This window comes from Vulpes lagopus, chromosome 3, assembly GCF_018345385.1.
Source record: "Vulpes lagopus strain Blue_001 chromosome 3, ASM1834538v1, whole genome shotgun sequence".
In the NCBI taxonomy this organism is placed as follows: Eukaryota; Metazoa; Chordata; class Mammalia; order Carnivora; family Canidae; genus Vulpes; species Vulpes lagopus.
In genome coordinates, this window is record NC_054826.1 from 89,516,208 (window position 1) to 89,536,471 (window position 20,264).

General features: G+C 37.5%; 1 protein-coding gene across 1 annotated transcript in view; it reads left to right on the plus strand.

Annotated features, from left to right (window-relative positions):
- Positions 1 to 20,264, plus strand: part of TPST1 (tyrosylprotein sulfotransferase 1) — a 149,865-nt gene that overhangs the window by 34,850 nt on the left and 94,751 nt on the right. Inside the window, exon 2 of the mRNA XM_041750350.1 lies at positions 7,236 to 8,181. Within this exon, the coding sequence (XP_041606284.1) occupies positions 7,337 to 8,181 (845 nt within the window). The 5' untranslated portion in view covers positions 7,236 to 7,336. The remainder of the gene's footprint in view (positions 1 to 7,235; positions 8,182 to 20,264) is intronic.

Genomic DNA, 20,264 nt, shown 5'->3' on the forward strand with positions numbered 1-20,264 from the left:
TCAGACATATGATTTGTAAATATTTTCTCCAATTTTTGATTTGTTTTTCACTTTCAGGATGGTGTTCTTTGAAGAACAAATGTTTTTAATTTTGATAATGTCTAATTTATCTGTTTTTAACTTGTCTGTAATACATTTTTTTTGGTCTTTTATCTAAGATACCGTGGCCACAAAGATTTACACCCCCGTTTTCCTCTCAGTTTTATAGTTTTAGCTCTGATATTAGGTCTCTAGTTCACTTTGAGTAAAGTTTTGTGAGCAGGTATTCAACTTCATTCTTTTACATGTGGGTTATCCAGTTGCCCCAGCAATATTTGTAACAAAGGGTGCTCTTCCCTCACTTGGTTGTCTCAGTACCCTGTCAAAAATCAATTGACCACATCAAAAGATGCTCCACATCACTAATCATCAGGGAATTGTGTTGGACTGGCGAGACTGGGGATCTCAAAATGGCTTACCCAAGGCCAGCAACCTCCCAATAATGCCGCCTTGCCCCAACCCGCCAACGCCACCTTGCCTTGCTGCCCTACCTAACTTAGCTTACAAAGACCGATAACCCTTGCCCTAATGGGAATGCCACCCTGCCCCCATTCCCCCCCCCTAAAAAAAACTCTTTATAAACTCGCCCTGCGGTTTGCCTGGGTGCCACTTCCCTGAAGCTCTCCGAGTCAGGGAACCTCGCCTGGGAGCGCTCCCCGTTAAAGCACTCTCGAACCTACCTCCTGGCTCTGCTGTCTTTAATTTTCTCTGCCGATCATTAAAAGAAAACCTAACAAATTGCAAATCAAAACTACAATGAGATATCAGATATCATGTCACACCTGTCAGAATGGTTAAAATAAAAAATACAAGAAAACAACAAGTGTTGTTGACAATGTGGACAAAAAGGAACCCTGTGGATTGTTGGTAGGAATGCAAATTGGTACAGCCACTGTGGAAAACAGTGTGGAGGTTCCTCAAAAAGTTAAAAATAGAACTACCCTAGGACCCAGTAATCACATTACTGGATTAATCCCAAATTACAAAAACATCAATTCAAAGGGATATATGCACTCCTATGTTTATAGCAGTGCTATTCACAGTAGCCAAGATACAGAGGCAGCCCAGTGGCCATTGATAGATGCAAATAAAGAAGTGGTGTATATATGTTTGTATATATCCATACAGTGGAATATTACTCAACCATAAAAAGAATGCAATTTTGCCATTTGCAACAACATGGATGGAGCTAGAGAGTATAATGCTAAGTGAAATAAATCAGAGAAAAATAGATACCACATGATTTCACTTGTATGTGTAATTTAAGAAACAAAACAAATGAACAAAGGAAAAAGAGAAACCAAGAAACAGACTCAACTACAGAGAACAAACTGATGGTCACCAGAGGGTGGGTGGGCGGGTGGGGAAGCGTGAAATAGGTGATGAGGATTAAAGACTACGCTTACCATGATGAGCACTGAGTAATGTGTAGAATGATTGAATCCCTGTATTGTACCCTTGAAACTAACATAACACTGTGTAAACTATACTGGAATTAAAGTTAAAAACTTAATTTAAGAAAGGGAAAGAAGGGGATCCCTGGGTGGCTCAGCGGTTTGGCGCCTGCCTTTGGCCCAGGGCGTGGTCCTGGAGTCCTGGGATCGAGTCCCATGTCGGGCTCCCAGCGTGGAGCCTGCTTTTCCCTCCTCCTGTGTCTCTGCCTCTTTCTCTCTCTCTCTCTCTTTATGTCTATCATAAATAAATAAATAAATAAATCTTTAAAAAAAAAAAAAAGGGAAAGAAAAGAAAACTCAATTGACCGTAAATGTAAGGGTATGTTTCTGGATTTGTAATGCTAGTCCATTCATTTGTATGCTTGTTTTTATGCCTGTACTACACTCTTTTCATTACTGTAGTTTATTATTTTTTTTTTAATTTTAAATTTATTCATGAGAGTCACACAGAGAGAGGCAGAGACATAGGCAGAGGGAGAAGCAGGTTCCATGCAGGCAGCCTGATGTGGGACTTGATCCCGGGACTCCAGCACCATGTCCTGAGCCACCTAGGCATCTCGCATTTCTGTAGCTTTGTAAGTTTTGAGATTGAGAATCGTAAATATTCTAGCACTGTTCTTTTTCAAGATGGTTTTGGCTAGAATGAGGTTGTATAAACCTAAAGAGGATTAAGTAACTCCCTGCTTAAAATCTTTAAATCAGTCACATCTGTTATAAAATTTCATATCCCTAAACTGATCCACAATATTTACCAACTGACCCCTGCCCATCTTTCCAGTTTCATAATTCACTCACTTTTCCTCTTGTTCATTGCTTTAACCCTGCTCCCTGAAAGCTTTAAAATGCCTTTCCATTGCAGGACTTTTGCATATCCACTTACTTTTGCTTAGAATGCTCATCTCTTCACTTTACATAATTCCTATTCACTGTTCAGATCTCTACCTAAATGTCATTTTTTTCCCTAAATATTTTATTTGTTTATTCATATGAGAGACACACAGAGAGAGGCAGAGTCACAGGCAGAGAGAAGCAGGCTTCATATGGAGAGCCTCATGCGGGAGTTGATCCCAGGACTCCGGGATCATGACCTGAGCTGAGGATAAATTCTCAACCACCGAGCCACCCAGGTGCCCCCTAAATGTCATTTTTTAAGATAGGCTGACTCTATTATTAAAAAAATATTTATTTTTCTTTTCCCACTTAGAAAAGTAACAAATGTTTATTATAGCAAGTTTGAAAAATAAAGAATGATGGCTATAAGGAAACCAGAGGATAAGCATTTATAATGTGGTAAGGACATCTGATACCAGGTTGTCATTTGATCCTTTGGTTCTTATTTTCTTTTTCTGTTTGAAAGCCTACAGAAGTATTTTCTTTACATTTAAAATTAAAGTATATTTGAAATTGCCAGAATGTATCTAGATTGGTTTATTGTCATTTATTTTGCTTGAAAATGTAGGTCCTCACATCTATAGATACATTTTTTTCCATTTTAGCAATGTTTTCTTTGTGCTTGTAATATAGTTTTACTTTTTTCCACCAAAGAAAAGAGTAACCAAAATGTTGTTATTCTAGGGTTAATTCTTAGTTTTATATATATTATATAGTCCATTCTATATATTACTCTTTTCACTCTGTTTTCTTTTCTTACCACCTGCCCCCTTTTATTTATTTTTTTATAAGTAAACATTTAAGATTTATTTTTTTAAAATTTTTATTATTTATTTATTTATTCATGAAAGACAGAGAGAGAGAGAGATAGAGAGAGAGAGAGAGAGAGAGAGGGAGAAGCAGGCTCTATGCAGGGAACCTGACATGGGACTTGATCCCGGGTCTCCAGGATCATGCCCTGGGCTGAAGGAGGCGCTAAACCGCTGAGCCACCCGGGCTGCCCTATCTATCTATCTATCTATCTATTTATTTATTTATTTATTTATTTATTTATTTATTTATTTATTTATGATAGACATAGAGAGAGAGAGAGAGAGGCAGAGACAGGAGGAGGGAGAAGCAGGCTCCATGCCAGGAGCCCGATGCAGGACTCGATCCTGGGACTCCAGGATCGCGCCCTGGGCCAAAGGCAGGCTCTAAAACCACTGAGCCACCCAGGGATCCCCTCACCTGCCCCCTTTTAAATTGAATACTGGTATAATAACATCTTAAGTGTGTCTTCTATATCATGGATACAGATTTCTGCATTGATATTTCAATGCTATGTTGCTACCAGTGTTCATTTTTGCTTCTTTTTGAGAGAGAATGTAGGGGTGGGGGGAGAGGAGAGGGAGAGAGAATCTTAAGCCGGCTCTATACCCAAAGTGGAGCCAATGCAGGGCTTGATCTCACAAACCTAAGATCGTGACCTTAACTGAAATCGAGTCGGACACCTAACCGACTGAGCTACCCAGGCACTCCACAAACAATGTTCTTAATCAGTGCTTTTTTCTTTGCAGTTTTTTCTTATTAAGCTGATCTTTTAATCTTAACCTATTCTCACTTTGTGGTTCTTTGTTGCAGCTTTTACAGTACATTGGCTGGCACAGTAATACATGTTGAAATATGCAACTAAAGGAATTAATACATGAGTTAAACAAAAACCAAATCTTGGTATATCCTACTGAGATGATCAAAATATTTTTCTAGGAAAGCATTCTTTATTTTTATTTATTTATTTATTTTTTAAAGATTTTATTTATTTATTCATAGAGACAGAGAGAGAGAGAGAGAGGCAGAGACACAGGCAGGGAGAAGCAGGCTCCATGTGGGGAGTCTGATGTGGGACTCGATCCTGGGACTCCAGGATCACGACCTCGGCTGCAGGCGGCACTAAACCACTGCACCACCGGGGCTGCCCAGGAAAGCATTCTTTAAAAAAAAAACTCAAATCCGAGAACCCCAGTTGTGTTGAGGTATAACTTACATACCATAAGATTTCCCATTGTATGTGTCCAATTCAGTGATTTTTTAAAGTATATTTTATAGAGTGTGTAACTATCACAACAGTCCAGTTTTAAACATTTCCATTACTGCAAAAAGTCACTGCATGCCTATTTATCATTAAATTCCTGCTTCCACATCCTGCTTTCTATCTCTATAAATTTGCCTTGTATGGACATTCCATATAAATGTATGCTGATGCAGCTGCTCAGATATACACACACATACACACAATTGTTTCCATTTTTAAGCATGGCTTTCTAGGGGTTGCCTTCCTGTCAGCATAGCTTAGTGGACAGTGTTTGTGCTCAAACATCTAAGGCAGTACAACTTTTCATCTGCCAGTGGATCTACATGTGCGTAGGGGAGCACATTCAAAGTTCAGGGCATTTTAAAAATCCACACTGGCATTTATTTTCATTCCTTTCATGTCTTCTTTTTGCCTCCATGTACCTCTGAGATGGCAGTGAGCTTGCCAATCATGACTACAGCCTGAGACTGCTAGAGCTGTTCATCCTCCTTGCTCACCTGCCACCTGGAACATCGTTTATACTAAAAGCACAGCTGAGCATGTGTGCTATTCATCACTCCAAAATGAGTGAGCTCCCTTTGATCTTGGCAGCAAAGCCACCAGTCTTCATAGTTTGTCCTGTCTTGCCTTGCTCTGCAGAACCTCTGTCTTGCTGAGTGGGTGGATGGTGGAGTAGAAATAGTCTTGGGCAAGAATGCCACAGACTCTCATTGTTCTTACTCAACATTTAGAAGTTTTTCAAACATAAATGTCACTTAGATTGTTGTATTCCTTTGGTTGATTTCCAGAGGACTGACAGGGTTTTTGTGTGTGTGTATGTGTCACTTTCATCCTGCTTTGTTTTTGAGAAGAATTGCATACTTTCTCACTAGTCCATAGCTTAGTGTTCTGCCTCTTAGAAGGTATTTGTTTTTTAACATAGCAAATCATTTCCCCAGGTAGACTTACTATGAGTCAGGAGACATAAAGAAGGGAGAATTTTTAAGGAATTAGCTCATATGATTGAGGTGCTGGCACTTTTAAAATCCATAGAACAGTTTAGCAGGTTAATGTTAATTTAACCTTGAGTCCAAATTCTGCAGGGTAGAAGCCTGGAAATTCAGATAGTTTCTGTGTTGCTGTCTTGAAAATCATTCCTTTTTCTTCAGGAAACCTGTCTTTTCTCTTAAGGACTTCAGTTGTTGAATGAGGCCCACTCATATTATGGAGAGTAATCTGCTTTAATCAGAGTCTGTTTGTTTGTTTATTAATCATATCTAAAAAATGCCTTTACAGCAACATCTAGACCAAACTAGCATTTGGTGTTTGACCAAACACTGGGCACGATAGCCCAGCCAAGTTGACACATCAAATTAGCCATCCCACCTCCCCATGTGCTCTCCAATCTGAGGCGCTGGCTTCATTTGGTACCCCCAAACATACCCTCAAGGATACTTTTTTTAGTCTAGGTGTAGTCTGACTGCTGTCTGCTTTGTAATATGTATCCTTGCTCTAGCTAAACTAGTGTGTTCATAATATGTGTGTTTTACATACACATATACTAGGTATATTTTACATAGTGTATATATGTTTTACATGCATGCCCTTGCTTCTACATCTACATCTTTGGGTATAGTGTATCTTCAGGTTAGAAAACTCTGTGTCTAAATCTTATCTGTCCTTCTGAAAGCTAGATCTCTCTCTCTCTCTCTCTCTCTCTCTCTCTCTCTCTCTCTCACACACACACACACACAAAATTGTCTTCACACTATTTACCAGCTCTCCTGAATTACTTCTTGTCATCTAAATGTGCTGCGTTCTATTATGTCATTGTGTTTTTGCACACAAGTTCCTGCTACTTAGAGTACCTTTCCCTCTTATTTTTCTGTAAGGCTTTTATAGCTTTCTCTGGTAGACTTATGTGTTTCTTTTCATTATACTTTCATTGTCCTGTTGGCTTATTTCTACTAAGGCACTGATTGCATTTTGTCATTGTTTGCATATCTGTCTGTCCAGGAGACTTTGTTTCCTGAGAGCAGGGGTCACTGCACTGCTATCTTTTTCAAAGCATATCTTTAGCCAAGCCCAAGTATCTGGCCTATAGTATCTAAGTAAATACTTTGTGGGATAAATAAACTGAATCATTGTTAAAGTTTTGGAAGTGGGCAGCCCGGGTGGTGCAGCGGTTTAGCACTGCCCGCAGCCCGGGGTGTGATCCTGGAGACCTGGGATCGAGTCCCACATCGGGCTTCCTGCATGGAGCCTGCTTCTCCCTCTGCCTGTGTCTCTGCCTCTTTCTCGCTCTCTCTGAATGAATGAATGAATGAATGAATGAATGAATAAATAAATAAATCTTTAAAAAATACAATAAAATAAAGTTTTAGAAGTTGTGTATTTCTTCTGTAATTTCTCTTTAGAGTAGATTGTGGAAATAATGACTTCTTAGGGGTGAAGCAAATCTAAATATCAGAGATGAGCCTTGGGTTAAACTCCAAACATACTTAGGCATATTAAGTATTTGCATGATTCGCTGACAGAAATAGTTTTATTTTTCCATTTTGTTCGGAGGTAGCTTCAGAGTTGTTACATTAAGAAAAGCCATTTCTGATTAGAAATGATTTATCTTTGCTTGCATTTGAGTATACTTGTGTTCTAAGAATATCACAGCATTTAAGACTGCTTCAGCTTCCTTCTCACTAAAATGTAATGGTGATCATTGATGACTAATTTATAAACAATCTTTTTTTTTTAAACAATCCTGATGTGATGATAAAATAACTTTTTCCTTTTCCCATTAGATGTTGATCTTCTTTCTGCAGTAGAATCTCCATGGCCTGAATATTTTCTGAAAATTATTTTGAGCAGACTATCTGTTTAATAACAAGATAACCACATCAAGATGGTTGGAAAGCTGAAGCAGAACTTACTATTGGCATGTCTAGTGATTAGTTCTGTGACTGTGTTTTACTTGGGCCAACACGCCATGGAATGCCATCACCGAATAGAAGAACGAAGCCAGCCCCTCAGATCGGAGAGCACAAAGACCACTGTGCGAACTGGCCTGGACATCAAAGCCAATAAAACCTTTGCCTATCACAAAGATATGCCTTTAATATTTATTGGAGGTGTGCCTCGGAGTGGAACCACACTCATGAGGGCCATGCTAGATGCACACCCCGATATTCGCTGTGGAGAGGAAACCAGGGTCATTCCCCGAATCCTGGCCCTGAAACAGATGTGGTCACGGTCAAGTAAAGAGAAAATACGTTTGGATGAGGCTGGTGTCACCGATGAAGTGCTAGATTCTGCCATGCAAGCCTTCCTACTAGAAATTATTGTGAAGCATGGGGAGCCAGCTCCTTATTTATGTAATAAAGATCCCTTTGCCCTGAAATCCTTAACTTACCTTGCTAGGTTATTCCCCAATGCCAAATTTCTCCTGATGGTCCGAGATGGCCGGGCATCGGTACATTCAATGATTTCTCGGAAAGTTACTATAGCTGGGTTTGACCTGAACAGCTATCGAGACTGTTTGACCAAGTGGAATCGTGCCATAGAGACCATGTATAACCAGTGTATGGAGGTTGGTTATAAAAAATGCATGTTAGTTCACTATGAACAACTTGTCTTGCATCCTGAACGATGGATGAGAACGCTCTTGAAATTCCTTCATATTCCATGGAACCACTCAGTGTTACACCATGAGGAGATGATTGGGAAAGCTGGAGGAGTATCTCTGTCAAAGTGAGTAGATACTATTTTCCCCCCTACATAAAGGTATGTGCGTAAACTACAGGTCTTTTTTGGGAAGAGATGTGGCTTCATCAGTAAGTTTTTAAAAAAATTCTCTAGCCAGTTCATTTATTTAATTCATTTGTATGTTTATGAATTGTGGTCCTTTTTATCTTTTTGATGGAAACACACCCAATTTATAGCAGTGAAAGGTCTTTTTTCACAGATGTCAGGTTTTAAGGTCTATCATTCAATTTTAGTGACTCCTGATTTCTAACTTCTAGATATTTTTCTAGATAAGGATATTTGACTTTTGTGTGGATTAAAGTTAATATGAGGAGAAATATCTAACATGTTGGTGAATAAGTAGTGAATTCTAAGCATTTAGGAATTTTTAATGATAGAGAAAAATAAAGACTAAGATTATCTAACCTAGTCCCTTCATTTTACAGATAGGAAGACTCAATCAGAAAGTAAAAATGATTTACTCAAATTTAGATGGAAAGGCCAGAATTAGAATCCATGCCTTGGTCTCAGTGGGCTACTGCTGTTTTCCATGGCATTTTATAACATGTGGTACTTCTTTTGTCATCTGATGGATCTTGGTTTTTACAAAAGGGTAGAGAACTCCACAATTGGAAGCTTAATCTGTAATCCACACAGGAATTTCCTTAGATTCAAATACTTCTAAAACTATTGCATTTTTTCCCTTTCTTACGAAGTGTTGACTAGGGTACCCTGACTTGATCTGACACTTTGATTTGATGACTTATGTACCTTGAATAAGGATATAAACATAAAACTACTGTTGGGATGCCTGGGTGGCTCAGCGGTTGAGCATCTGCTTTCGGCTCAGGGCGTGATCCCACGGTGCTGGGATCGAGTCCCACATCAGGCTCCCTGCGTGGAGCCTGCTTCTCCCTCTGCCTATGTCTCTGCCTGCCTCTCTCTCTGTGTCTCTCATGAATAAATAAATAAAATCTTTAAAAAAAGAAAGAAAGAAACTACTGTTAAATTCAGGTAATATCTTCTTATGGGGAAAAGTTAGTCTAAGTTTTATTTTCTTTTTCCATTTATAAGAGTAATATGTATCCCCTGTAAAAACAACAACAACAACAACAACAACAAACAAAAGAAAAGAAAAAACAGTGTACTTGACACTGTTCGTATAGTGTACTGTTTGTACCCTGCTTCCTTCTATCAAGGGATGTCTTCTTGATTTCTTTTTTCAATGTTTAGAACTTTTTTTTTTTTAATTTTTTTTTCAATGTTTAGAACTTGTACAGTGAGTATTGATTCCTGATATAGATAATTTGAAAAGGACAGCTGCATTTCTATACTTAGCTTACAGGTATTGATTATAAATTATTAATGTATTATCACTCTGCTGGCTCTGGGTTATTTTAATTAATTCAAAGAGAATTATAACCCTAGCTACTCTCATCACAGTTAATTGTTTTTTTCCAGATAATAGACCATAACTAATTTCTAATCCTAGGTAAGCATTTCACTCTATGTGTTTATATAGAGTTGGCCCACAGATTCTGATGTTAATTCCTTCTAGTAGTATAAAATAAGCCTGTTAGACCCCACAACCCCACCCCCACCCCCAGTCTCTCCAAGTAGGGATTAAGGAGATATGTTCAAGGTAAATTTTGGTGGAAATCAGGAAAAGGTCATTTTACATATATAATTACTATGTTTAAGGCAAACATGAAGACTGAGGAAATTCATAGAAATTACAAATAAATGAATTTTAGAAGGGGAAGAGATATTACTTAGGTTTTAGGATACTTAGGTTTAGAATGGAGACCTAGTGAGGTTTCATGCTTTGTCAAGAATCACATGTAGCAGAACCATGACTAGAACTTTCAATGCTTATTCCAAGATTCTTGCTATTATATGAGCTTTTTAAAATTAAGGCATACCTATAAGTAAATGCACAGATACTCAGTGTACAATTTGATGAATGTTTACATCTATATACACTAGTATAATCACCATCCACATAAAAATACAGAAAATTACCAGCACCCAGGAAGCTACTTTATGCTGCTTCTCATTTAACATCTTTCTCAAACCAAAAGTAACCACTGTCCTGACCTCTATCACCAGAGGGGCTGTGACATCATATATGAAGTTCAGAAACAGTCTTGCTTGCTTTTGTTTTTTGTTTTTTGTTTTTTTTTTTTTGCTTTTGAACTTCATATACATGTAAGCATGCCTATTTACTATTTTTTGCCTGGCTTCTTCCATTTAACATTAGATTTACCCATAACGTTGTAAATAGCAGCAGTTGATTCTTTTTCATAAGTATGTAATATTCCAGTATATAAATAAAACACAATTTATCCATTGTTTCATTGGTGGACATTTGATGTTTCTGGTTTGGGGCTATTGGATAAAGTTGGTAAGATCATTCCTGTATATTACTGTTAGTGGACAGAGCATTAATTTCTCTTGGGTATATACTAATGAGTAGAATCACTGGATCATAAGATATGTATCTTTATATGTCTTTAACAGATACTTGTTTTCCACAGTGTCTGTACCATTAATGTATGGCTATACCATATAGGAACGTGTTCTAGCTGGTTTGCATCTTTGCCAACATTAGGTATTTAGAGTCCTTTTAATTTTGGGGTGGGTGTAAGTATGTTTTTAAACCTAAAAACAAAACAAAATAACATTTGAACTCTTTTTTGAAATAGATCTTCCCAGAGCTACATTGTTTGAGGCAGGTCTAATTTAGGCTGTACTGCCTCTTTTAAGACTGAGTCCCTGCTCTCAAAAAGAGTTAATTGGGAGATAAAGAGAGAAACATGGAATTATTCCATCAAAAAGTACCCAGTTGTAAGTTTTCCATGTTAGTTGAGAGTCGTGACATAAGGTTTTCATGGCCCAGAGTCAATCATCCTGTGTGGTGTGCCTTCCTATGAACATTTTTATTTTGGGAAAATTGTTTAAAATAAGTATTTTAACACTAATTGTGGCATTATTTAGTACTAAAATACTGAAAATATTTAGGCAGTTTTGAAGGCTTGAAGATATCACCAGATAGCTCAGGATCATATGCAGAAATTATTGAAGATAGTGATTAAGAAAGTTGTCACAGTTCTCCTTGCCCTATTTTGTTAACTATGAAAATTAAACTTTGCTTTGCTTAGGAAATTCCAGTTATTTTCAGTCAAAGAGGTGCCTCTTGCCTTCCTAGTCAGTTCAGTTATAGTAGGAGCATAAGGTAATCACTTGCTAGCATATGTAAGCAAATTCTTTATGAAAGAATTTGGTAGAAGAAAGCATTCTTTCATTCCGGGGTGGCCTTGATTAGACTACTGTGTATAAGCTAGGGTTTTTTTTTTTATACTGAAAATAAAAGCAAAGTATTTAATGAGTGGGGAAGGGATGAAAACAGATTGTTTTGGCTGGCTAAATTTAGCTCTGCATTAAGGTACAGCTATAGAGTTTTATGTACAGTACTCTTGATGCTTTTAGTTAGTCATTTCAAGTTCAGTAGTAGAACTAGTTTCTCCAGTGATTGATGTTGTAATTTTGATGTTTTGAATACTGTGTTCTGTTTTAATAAATTATTCACCTATACTGTTCAACTTCTTACTAAATTGAGCTGTACTCTTGAATACAATGGCTCCAAAAAATGATATAGGACTCACTGAGCTCTTTATTTCTTTCAGACTAATAGCGTAGAAAAAAATTGAGGCATTTCTAAATGTCTTTTTGCCTTTATCTTTCAAGAAATGTTTGCATAGAAATGAGGGGGAGTGTGTTTTAAGGAAAACATCCCATACAAATAGGTAGATTCTAGAAGAATTCTCCAAATGATTGAAAAAGCAGTAGAATTTTGCTGATTAGAGAATGGTATCTACTACTTGAGTCTGCTTCTCAAATAATTTGAGTACGAAATGGAAAAAATAAAGTTTGAGGCTATTTACATTAACTTTGTCTCATGAATTGTGGAATTTTTGTGGAATTTGAGTCATTTCCATCTGGGAACATTCAGGAAGTTACTGGAGTATATGGCATTGCTCCTGCTTTTAAACTCATTAAGGTACTGTGAAATTGCCTAGAACAAGTAAAAATCTTCAATAACAATAACAAAAAAGTATACCAATGTATACTTAAGGATGACTTAAATAAAGCTATAAACCTAGGATCAGTAAACAAGTTTACTAGGTGAAAAGAGCACTATAACACTAATGGTAACCCTTAAACAGAAGCAAGTACAAGAATCACAACTACAGTTCAGAGAGAAGTTATCTGCCCTTGGGGTAGAAAAAAGATATACACCTATTAAACACGAATAGGTTAGAAGGAAAAATATAGTAGCAGTGGCAAGTACAAGAGACCAGATAAGAATACAAAAATTAACACTCTGAAGCTTCTAGTAAGTAAAACAGAGAGAAAACTAGAAATCAGATCCAGAACAAAGAAAGTATTAAATAACAAAAATATAACTGAGTACATTTTAAAGATCTAATTGGCTTTATTAATTCATGAATTAGGCAGTATCCCATCCAGCAAGTAGAGGGAGAGCCCCAAAGGACTACAGAAAACGGAAGATTTTTAAGGGTAGAGAATTAGTGGAACAAAAGGAAATTATTAGCAAAGAAACCTTTGTTTTAGGCAGGATTGCTCTCCTAAGGGGAATGGAAGGAGTCTATCAGTAAATTTGCTAGTGCTGACTAGGAAATTCCCATGTTGACTGGTTAAAGGTTATATTTCAGGGAGTGGAATTTAGTCTGAAAATTTAAAAATTTTATAATATCTTATAGAATTAACAGAAGGATATAACAAAATATCCACTTGAAAATTTTCTGAAATTTAAGGATAGCGAGAATATTATGAGCAAGTTAAGAGAAAGGCGATATTCATGCAAATTATCATCTCTACAGTGTATAAAATTAATAGCATGCAAATTAGGATTATCTGAGCTCTACTAGACTAGCTTAGATTAAAATATCCCAGAAGAATTTTATAAATATTGCCTTTTTTGTTTTTGAAAAATTGTTTTGGGTTACTTATCCTTGTGAACATTGTAATTCTCGCTTCATAAACCTGGTTGTTAATCAGATATTGCCTAAGAGTGATGCTTTTGTAGTTGTGGAAATCACTGTTCTTCTATTACAAATTATAAGTAGCTGAGAACCCTTAGCTGGAGAAGGGTAATTGAATAAACAAGGTAAGAGGAGAGGAAAAATTGTATTTCAGAATGTGTTAGTGAAGAATGAGAAGAAGCAGAACAAGAACATAAATTAATAAAGCACAGTTTATACTTTTCTTAAAGAAGATGGCATCTGATGGCAAAAAAAAAAAACAGAACCTGGGTGTTAGATCATTTATTAATTTAGATCAGCTATCTGCAAAAAAAATAGAGACCCAAAATAAGCATGGTTTTAAACAAAATGGTGGCTGCTGTGTAAAAGAAAGCCGACCAAGCCTAGTTTAGAAGCTTTGCAGTCATCTAGCATTTAGGCTGCTTCCAGTTTCTGGCTCCCATCAGCCCCGTGGTCTAAGATGGAGCTCCAGTCATATCATCTATGTCCTAAGTAGCAGGGTCGGGTTAGTCTGGACATTTAATATATTTTTAGGACATTTCCCATGAATTTCCTTCATTCTCTTATACTCCAGGTAGCCCTTCCTGCATTCTGCTGGCTATACCTTAGTCTAATATCCATATATAAAAGGCTAGGAAAGGAAATCTTTATTCTAAGTGACCATGTGTCCAACTGAGAATTGATGTTTCTTTTACTAAGAGGTATATATAGGCTGGATATTGGGATAAGCAGATAGCAGTCTCTGCTACTTCACTGAGTACACACTGTGTACTTTACATACTGTAAAGTCTCTGTCCTAAAGGTACACATGATCTAATGGAAGGCATAGATTTATATGCAATACAATGTTAAGTATTATGGGAAACCAAGAAGAGGTAATCTAGGGTGTTCAGGAAGGCCTTCCTGGACAATGTGATATCAAACTGAGGAATAGAGCAGTGTTTTTTCACCTTGGCACTATTGACATTTTGGGCCAGATAATTCTTTGTTGTGGGGGCTGTCCTGTACGTTATGGAATGCTTAGCAGCATCCTTGGCTCTATAGATGCCAGTAGCAAATACCCTCCCCACTCCTGTGACAAAATGCTTCCATTTGAGATGGCCAAATGCTCTCTCCCCTCCTGTTGAGAATCTGTTTTGTTTTCAAAGGAAATACATTGACAGGGTGCCTGCGTGGCTCAGTCGTTGATTAAGCATCTGATTCTTGATTTCAGCTCAGGTCTTGATCTCAGGATGCTGAGATCAGGCCGCCGCCCCCCCCCCCCCCCCAATCAGGCTCTGCACTCAGCAAGGAGTCTGCTTGAGAGTCTCTCTTCCTCTACCTTTGCCCCTCTCCTCCACATGCTGACTCTCTCTAAAATAAATATTAAAAAAAAAAAGTTAGAAAAAATTGATTATCACATCCTCCAAAATTTATAGAAATGGTAAAGTAGGGACCTGCCAAAAGGAGTGAATCTTGAATCCTGTAAGCCTCTTGGTTGGTCCTTTTAATTCATGATGTAAATTCAGGGGAGTCAACCAATAAATTGTCTTCTTTTGTTTATAAAAAGCTGGGCCATAGTTAGATTTTCTTCTAGCCTGAAACAAAAGGTTGTTCTAAATTCCAAAGAAAGAAAAAAAAAAAAATTCCAAAGAAAGGGTAACACCCTTACCAGTGGCCTGAGAGATAAAGATGAAGGCATTATCTTTCCACGCCAGGGGCAGAGGAAAGGAGAAAGGATTTCATGTTCTGTTAATGTAGGCAGCAGTCTTGATCCATCGTCTTGGGCAGAAGCAGTCTGCCTTAACATAGGATACTTCTCTTCGTCATAATTTTTTTATTAAGATTTTATTTATTTATTCCTGAGAGACAGAGAGAGACAGAGAGAGAGAGGCAGAGACACGGGTAGAGGGAGAAGCAGGCTCCACGCAGGGAGCCCGACGTGGGACTCCGATCCTGGGTCTCCAGGATCAGGCCTCGGACTGAAGGCGGCGCTAAACCGCTGAGCCACCTGGGCTGCCCAGTTTGCAGTTTTTGATAAGGTTTGTATGAGCTGCCCAGTGAAGTGGAGGCCTCAACCCCTGGAGATTATATCCCAAGTTATATCCCAAGTGGGAAACACATTTTTTTAACAGTTTTGTTTTTATTTCCCCTCACTGTGAAGGCATCAGCCTGTGGCAGGGAAAGGTTTTAACCCATCTGGAAAACATACACACAATAACAAGGACATATTGATAACCCATACGAAATGGCAGCTGAATAATATCTAGCTGTAGATGTTCAAAGGGTCCAGCGGGAGGAGATCTGAGGCTGCCAGAGACAAAAAACAGTTTTTTCAGGATTGGACCTGACATGTCAGACATTACTAACAGACTATTTCCGCAATTTTATAAAAGTTTCCCCACCAATGTCTATTTATAATTTGAGGCATCTTACATGCACCATAGTGAGTGAAGAAATAATGCAAAAACTGAAAACATGGGTTTTGTCTGAGAATTTGGCTGAGCAAGCAAACAGCCATCTTGGTTTCCCATAGCTCTGACTACTCATTTATACGTTATTTATCCATCTTCATTTCTGTGATTCAGAAGCAGACTGTTGTTTTGTTGCAACCAGAGGCCATTTTTTTGCAGAAGCAGAATGGACTTTACCCAGTCATTATAGAGTATACTGCTGTTGCTTTGCTTGAAAGTCAGCTTGATCACATATTAAAACTTCTTTCCAAAGATTTCTTTTCCACAAACTTTATAATTCTCTTTTTTACATTCAGATTTTGTTCAGTTTTCCATTTTTTAATAACCAGTTTCAAAAATAGGTAACTAAATAAATAACCGGTGTCATTTTAGGATAAAATTACTTCCTTTCCTTTCAGTAAAAATGTTATTTCTATTTTTCAGACTTTTTCTTAATCAAAACCACACATCCTATTTTACTTGCATGAAGAGTTGTTTCCCTTATTATTTCCAGTAGTCTTAAATTATATTAGAATTCTTAATTCTTGGAAACCTTAATTTCTATGAAAGCCAGTAAATTAGCAATCATGAACTGTTACACCAGCATTCTTTAGATTTGCAAACTTATTAATATATTTTATAATTTTTAGAAGGATTGCCTTTTTCATTTTTCCAGCATAGCACTAACACTTCCAGATATCTTTTAGTTTCTCTGTAACAAGAAGCTTAAAGTAGTTAAACCTATGTTCAGTAATTAATGTAGTATTTTATCTTATTTGGAAATGACCTGGTATTTAAAGAATTTAACTTATCATTTAACCTAATTTAGCAAAACTTTAAGATTTTAAGTAACCAAAAAGATTTGGAAAAACTATTTAAAGCAAACATAAATATTGCTGAGAATTTCATTTGTAAACTTTTTTCTTGTTTACATTTATTTACTTATTTTTAATATGTTTAGATTACTTACAAAACTTCATTAAACATTAGACGAAAGTCAGCCATTATCCCAAGCTATTGTATTTTTGTTGGTAGATCTTGTAAGAGAATATGAATTTATTTGGCTAATAAACTTAGGTAGAATAAGTTTTATATTTGGTATTGATAACTTTAAATACATCTGTTTTAATTAACCATCAACCTTAAATGAGCTTTTATATAGAATGTTTTTTTCAGATTATGTGAACTTGAAAAACATACGGGTTAGTTCCTGTCTTTTTGAGAGTTTTAGAATGCCCAATCCTTATAAGCACTTGTCTTCAAACCAACTAATTAGAGCCTTTCACAAATTAATTTAGCAATACTATCCAGAGGTAGCACAATACCTCACATTTATAACATATACACTAACAGATAAATGCAAAGACGTTATAGTTACTAATATTTGTGGAGAAGGTTCTTAAGATTTATATTTGTCCCTGAAATTAATTTTAAGAAGACTGCTAGAGCTTCTAAGAGCCCTTCTAGCAGTGTGCATTTTAAAAAGACCTTTTCCCCTTTTCTCTTCCTTTGAGCTGTGTTTATAACTCCAAGGGACTGAAAGAATTTAAGTTCTCCAAGATGGACATTGCTTTCCTACAGCCAATAATTTGCAAGCCTTTTGAGATAAATAAGGGGTCTGGGGATTGGTGAAGGAATAGGTGAATTTTGAATTGCCTCTGGAGCTGACTTTTGTTTTGCAAAAGACAGTGCAAGATTAAGACAGTTGCTTTTAGGGATCCCTGGGTGGTGCAGCGGTTTGGCGCCTGCCTTTGGCCCAGGGCGCGATCCTGGAGACCCGGGATCGAATCCCACGTCAGGCTCCTGGTGCATGGAGCCTGCTTCTCCCTCTGCCTGTGTCTCTGCCTCTCTCTCTCTCTCTGTATGACTATCGTAAATAAATAATAAAATAAGAAAAAAAAATTAAAAAAAAAAAGACAGTTGCTTTTAATTTCTCAAAGAATTGGGTTGTAACTTAAATGACAACATATATTGATAAACCTACAACATTGGTCCAACTACGTTATCCTCAATTGGTTTCTTTTCCTCTAGGTTACAGAATTTTAATTTTAAATATTTCTGACAGTATTGGAGTAACCCCCCTTGGATATAAGATGGGTCCCAAAGAAGGAAAAGGATATTATCTTCCCAAAATCCAATCACGCCCATAAATAGCCTAAAGAAAGCCAACAGTTTACATGTCCCCAGGGAGGCAGAAAGCCAAGCCCAGTTCCCAGTTGTGTAAGCAAGAAGACAATAGCTATCCAGGAGAGAAAAAGGATCAATAAACAATGAATTTGGATTTGGAAGGGAAGGGAAGAGATAAAGTGAAATTTTATTTTCCTCTTTCAACTGGGCACTACAGACATTCAGAAGAACAGATTTTGATAAGAATTTTCACCCTTCATTGGCCTCTGCCCCTTCTTCTGTGATCCCCTCTGCGGACTCTGGTATCTACCAGTTTCTCTCTGTTTCAAGAAATAATGTTAACAGTTTACCAGAAAATTCCTCAGTTTTATCCCCTCTGGGAGGGGCCTATGTGGTGACCCTCTTTTGAAGGTAGATATGGGGTTATCTGTAAGGCCACTAATTTGGAAGACTTTTGTTTATAGTTGTGTGGTCTTTTCAGAGTGGAAAAAACAGTTCAGATTGAGGATTAGTAGAATGAGTACTCAGGAGGAAAGAGGGAGGTGTGGGAGTTATAGTATCATTTTAGGTTCCTCACATTAAATTTTTCTTTAGACTTTTGCAATGATTGCAGTGAAACTACTTTAGAATTGTGGAACCTTTTGGAGACCTCTGTTGCCAATTAAAATAGGTATCCTGTTTAATTTGGGAACTCTTGCTTTCCAGGGCACTTCTTAGATGATCTTGTCTAATTGGAATGGCCCCCCATCACGGCCATTGTAATTGTAGGTGGTTTTTTGTAAAATTTTGCCATTTCTGTATATATTCAGTACACCTGGCTCCATTGTTTTTAGACATAAAATAAACAGGTGTGCCAGAAGGTGGTTATATTTGACTCTTTAGAATTCAAGGACCTCATCAGCTAAGCCTTTGCTACACAAAACCAGACAAACATGTGCACCTCAACATACCAGCAGTAATCAAAAGATGTCATTGTGGGCTGGCTGAGAGAAGGTCCTATGGCCACCAGCCCTAAATCAGCAGCATCTATTAAATGGGAGTTTCAGACTGGGTCTTTGGGGAAGGAATTCCAATGTGGAATTGTAGACTGGGCTGTGAACAGCGACCAAAGACTGTGCTCCGTTGCCACTTGTCAATCTAGGCTGACCTGTTAACTCTGGACTGGAAAGCCAATTAGATCAGTAGGTTGAATACAAAAGAGCAGAATTCAGACCACAAAGGACTTACCAGTGGCCTTTAGAAATGGCAAGAGGGCAGCCCGGGTGGCTCAGTGGTTTAGCCCCGCCTTCAGCCCAGGGTGTGATCCTGGAGACCCGGGATCGGGATGGAGTCCCATGTCAGGCTCTCTGCATGGAGCCTGCTTCTCCCTCTGCCTGTGTCTCTGCCTCTCTCTCTCTCTCTCCTCTCTCTGTATTCTTATGAATAAATAAATAAATAAAATCTTAAAAAAAAAAAAAAAGAAATGGCAAGAAAGACATTAACTCAAAGGGGTTTGCAGGGCGCCGTGCCCTTGTTTTTCATTGTTCCTGAATGCTGTCAGAAGTTTGCTTTAGATCCCACTGCTGCCACCAACGTTGTTAAAAAACAAAATTCAACTGCATAAATTTGAAGGTCCTACTGGCTTTTTAAAAGGATTTGTGAATTGGACAGCATCCCATCTAGCAAGTCGAGTGGAAGTCCACTGAACTACATGAGAGGAAGGTTTTTAAAGGCAGAGAGAGGGCATGAAAAAAAGAAGATAGGAATTTATTACACGAAAAGCATTGTTTAGACAAGGTTACCTTCCTCAGGGGAGTGAAAAGGGTTTCTCAGTAAAATCTTAGCATTGACAGGAAATTCTATGTTGACTGGTTAAAGGTTACATTCCTGGCAGATTGAAACTGCAATTAGATTAGGTATTAAGTCTTGGTTGGACACTATTTTGGGCAGTGTTTTTCTTTTTAACAACTCTTTTGGGTATAAAGCAGAGAAGATCCCTCTCGCATAAATTAAAAAAAAAAAGATTTAAAATGTAATTATGTTTGAGAATGTATTTTTAAGATGAAGCATAGGGAAAATTGATTTTATAGAGTAATTTTTGTCAAAGAAAAGCCAAGTATATCATAGTAATACCTAGTGCCTATTCAGATATTATTGTCTTCTCCTTATTCTGAATTCAGAACATCATGGTGCTCTCCCTGTTCTGGATTACCTGACTAGTAAAGGATGATTTCATTATTTTTGAAACATTATGTTCCATCATTGCTCTGAATCATCTCATCAGATGTCAGCCATATATTAGAATCACTTCAAGGACTTTGAAAAGGCCCAGAGTTCGTTTGTTTTTAAGTAGGCTTCACACCCAGTGTGGAGCCCAACATGGGGCTTGAATTCATGACCCTGAGATCAAGACTCAGATGCTTAAACATTTGAGCCACCCACGTGCCCCAAAGATACCAGTCTCTGATTCAGATCTGTGACAAGT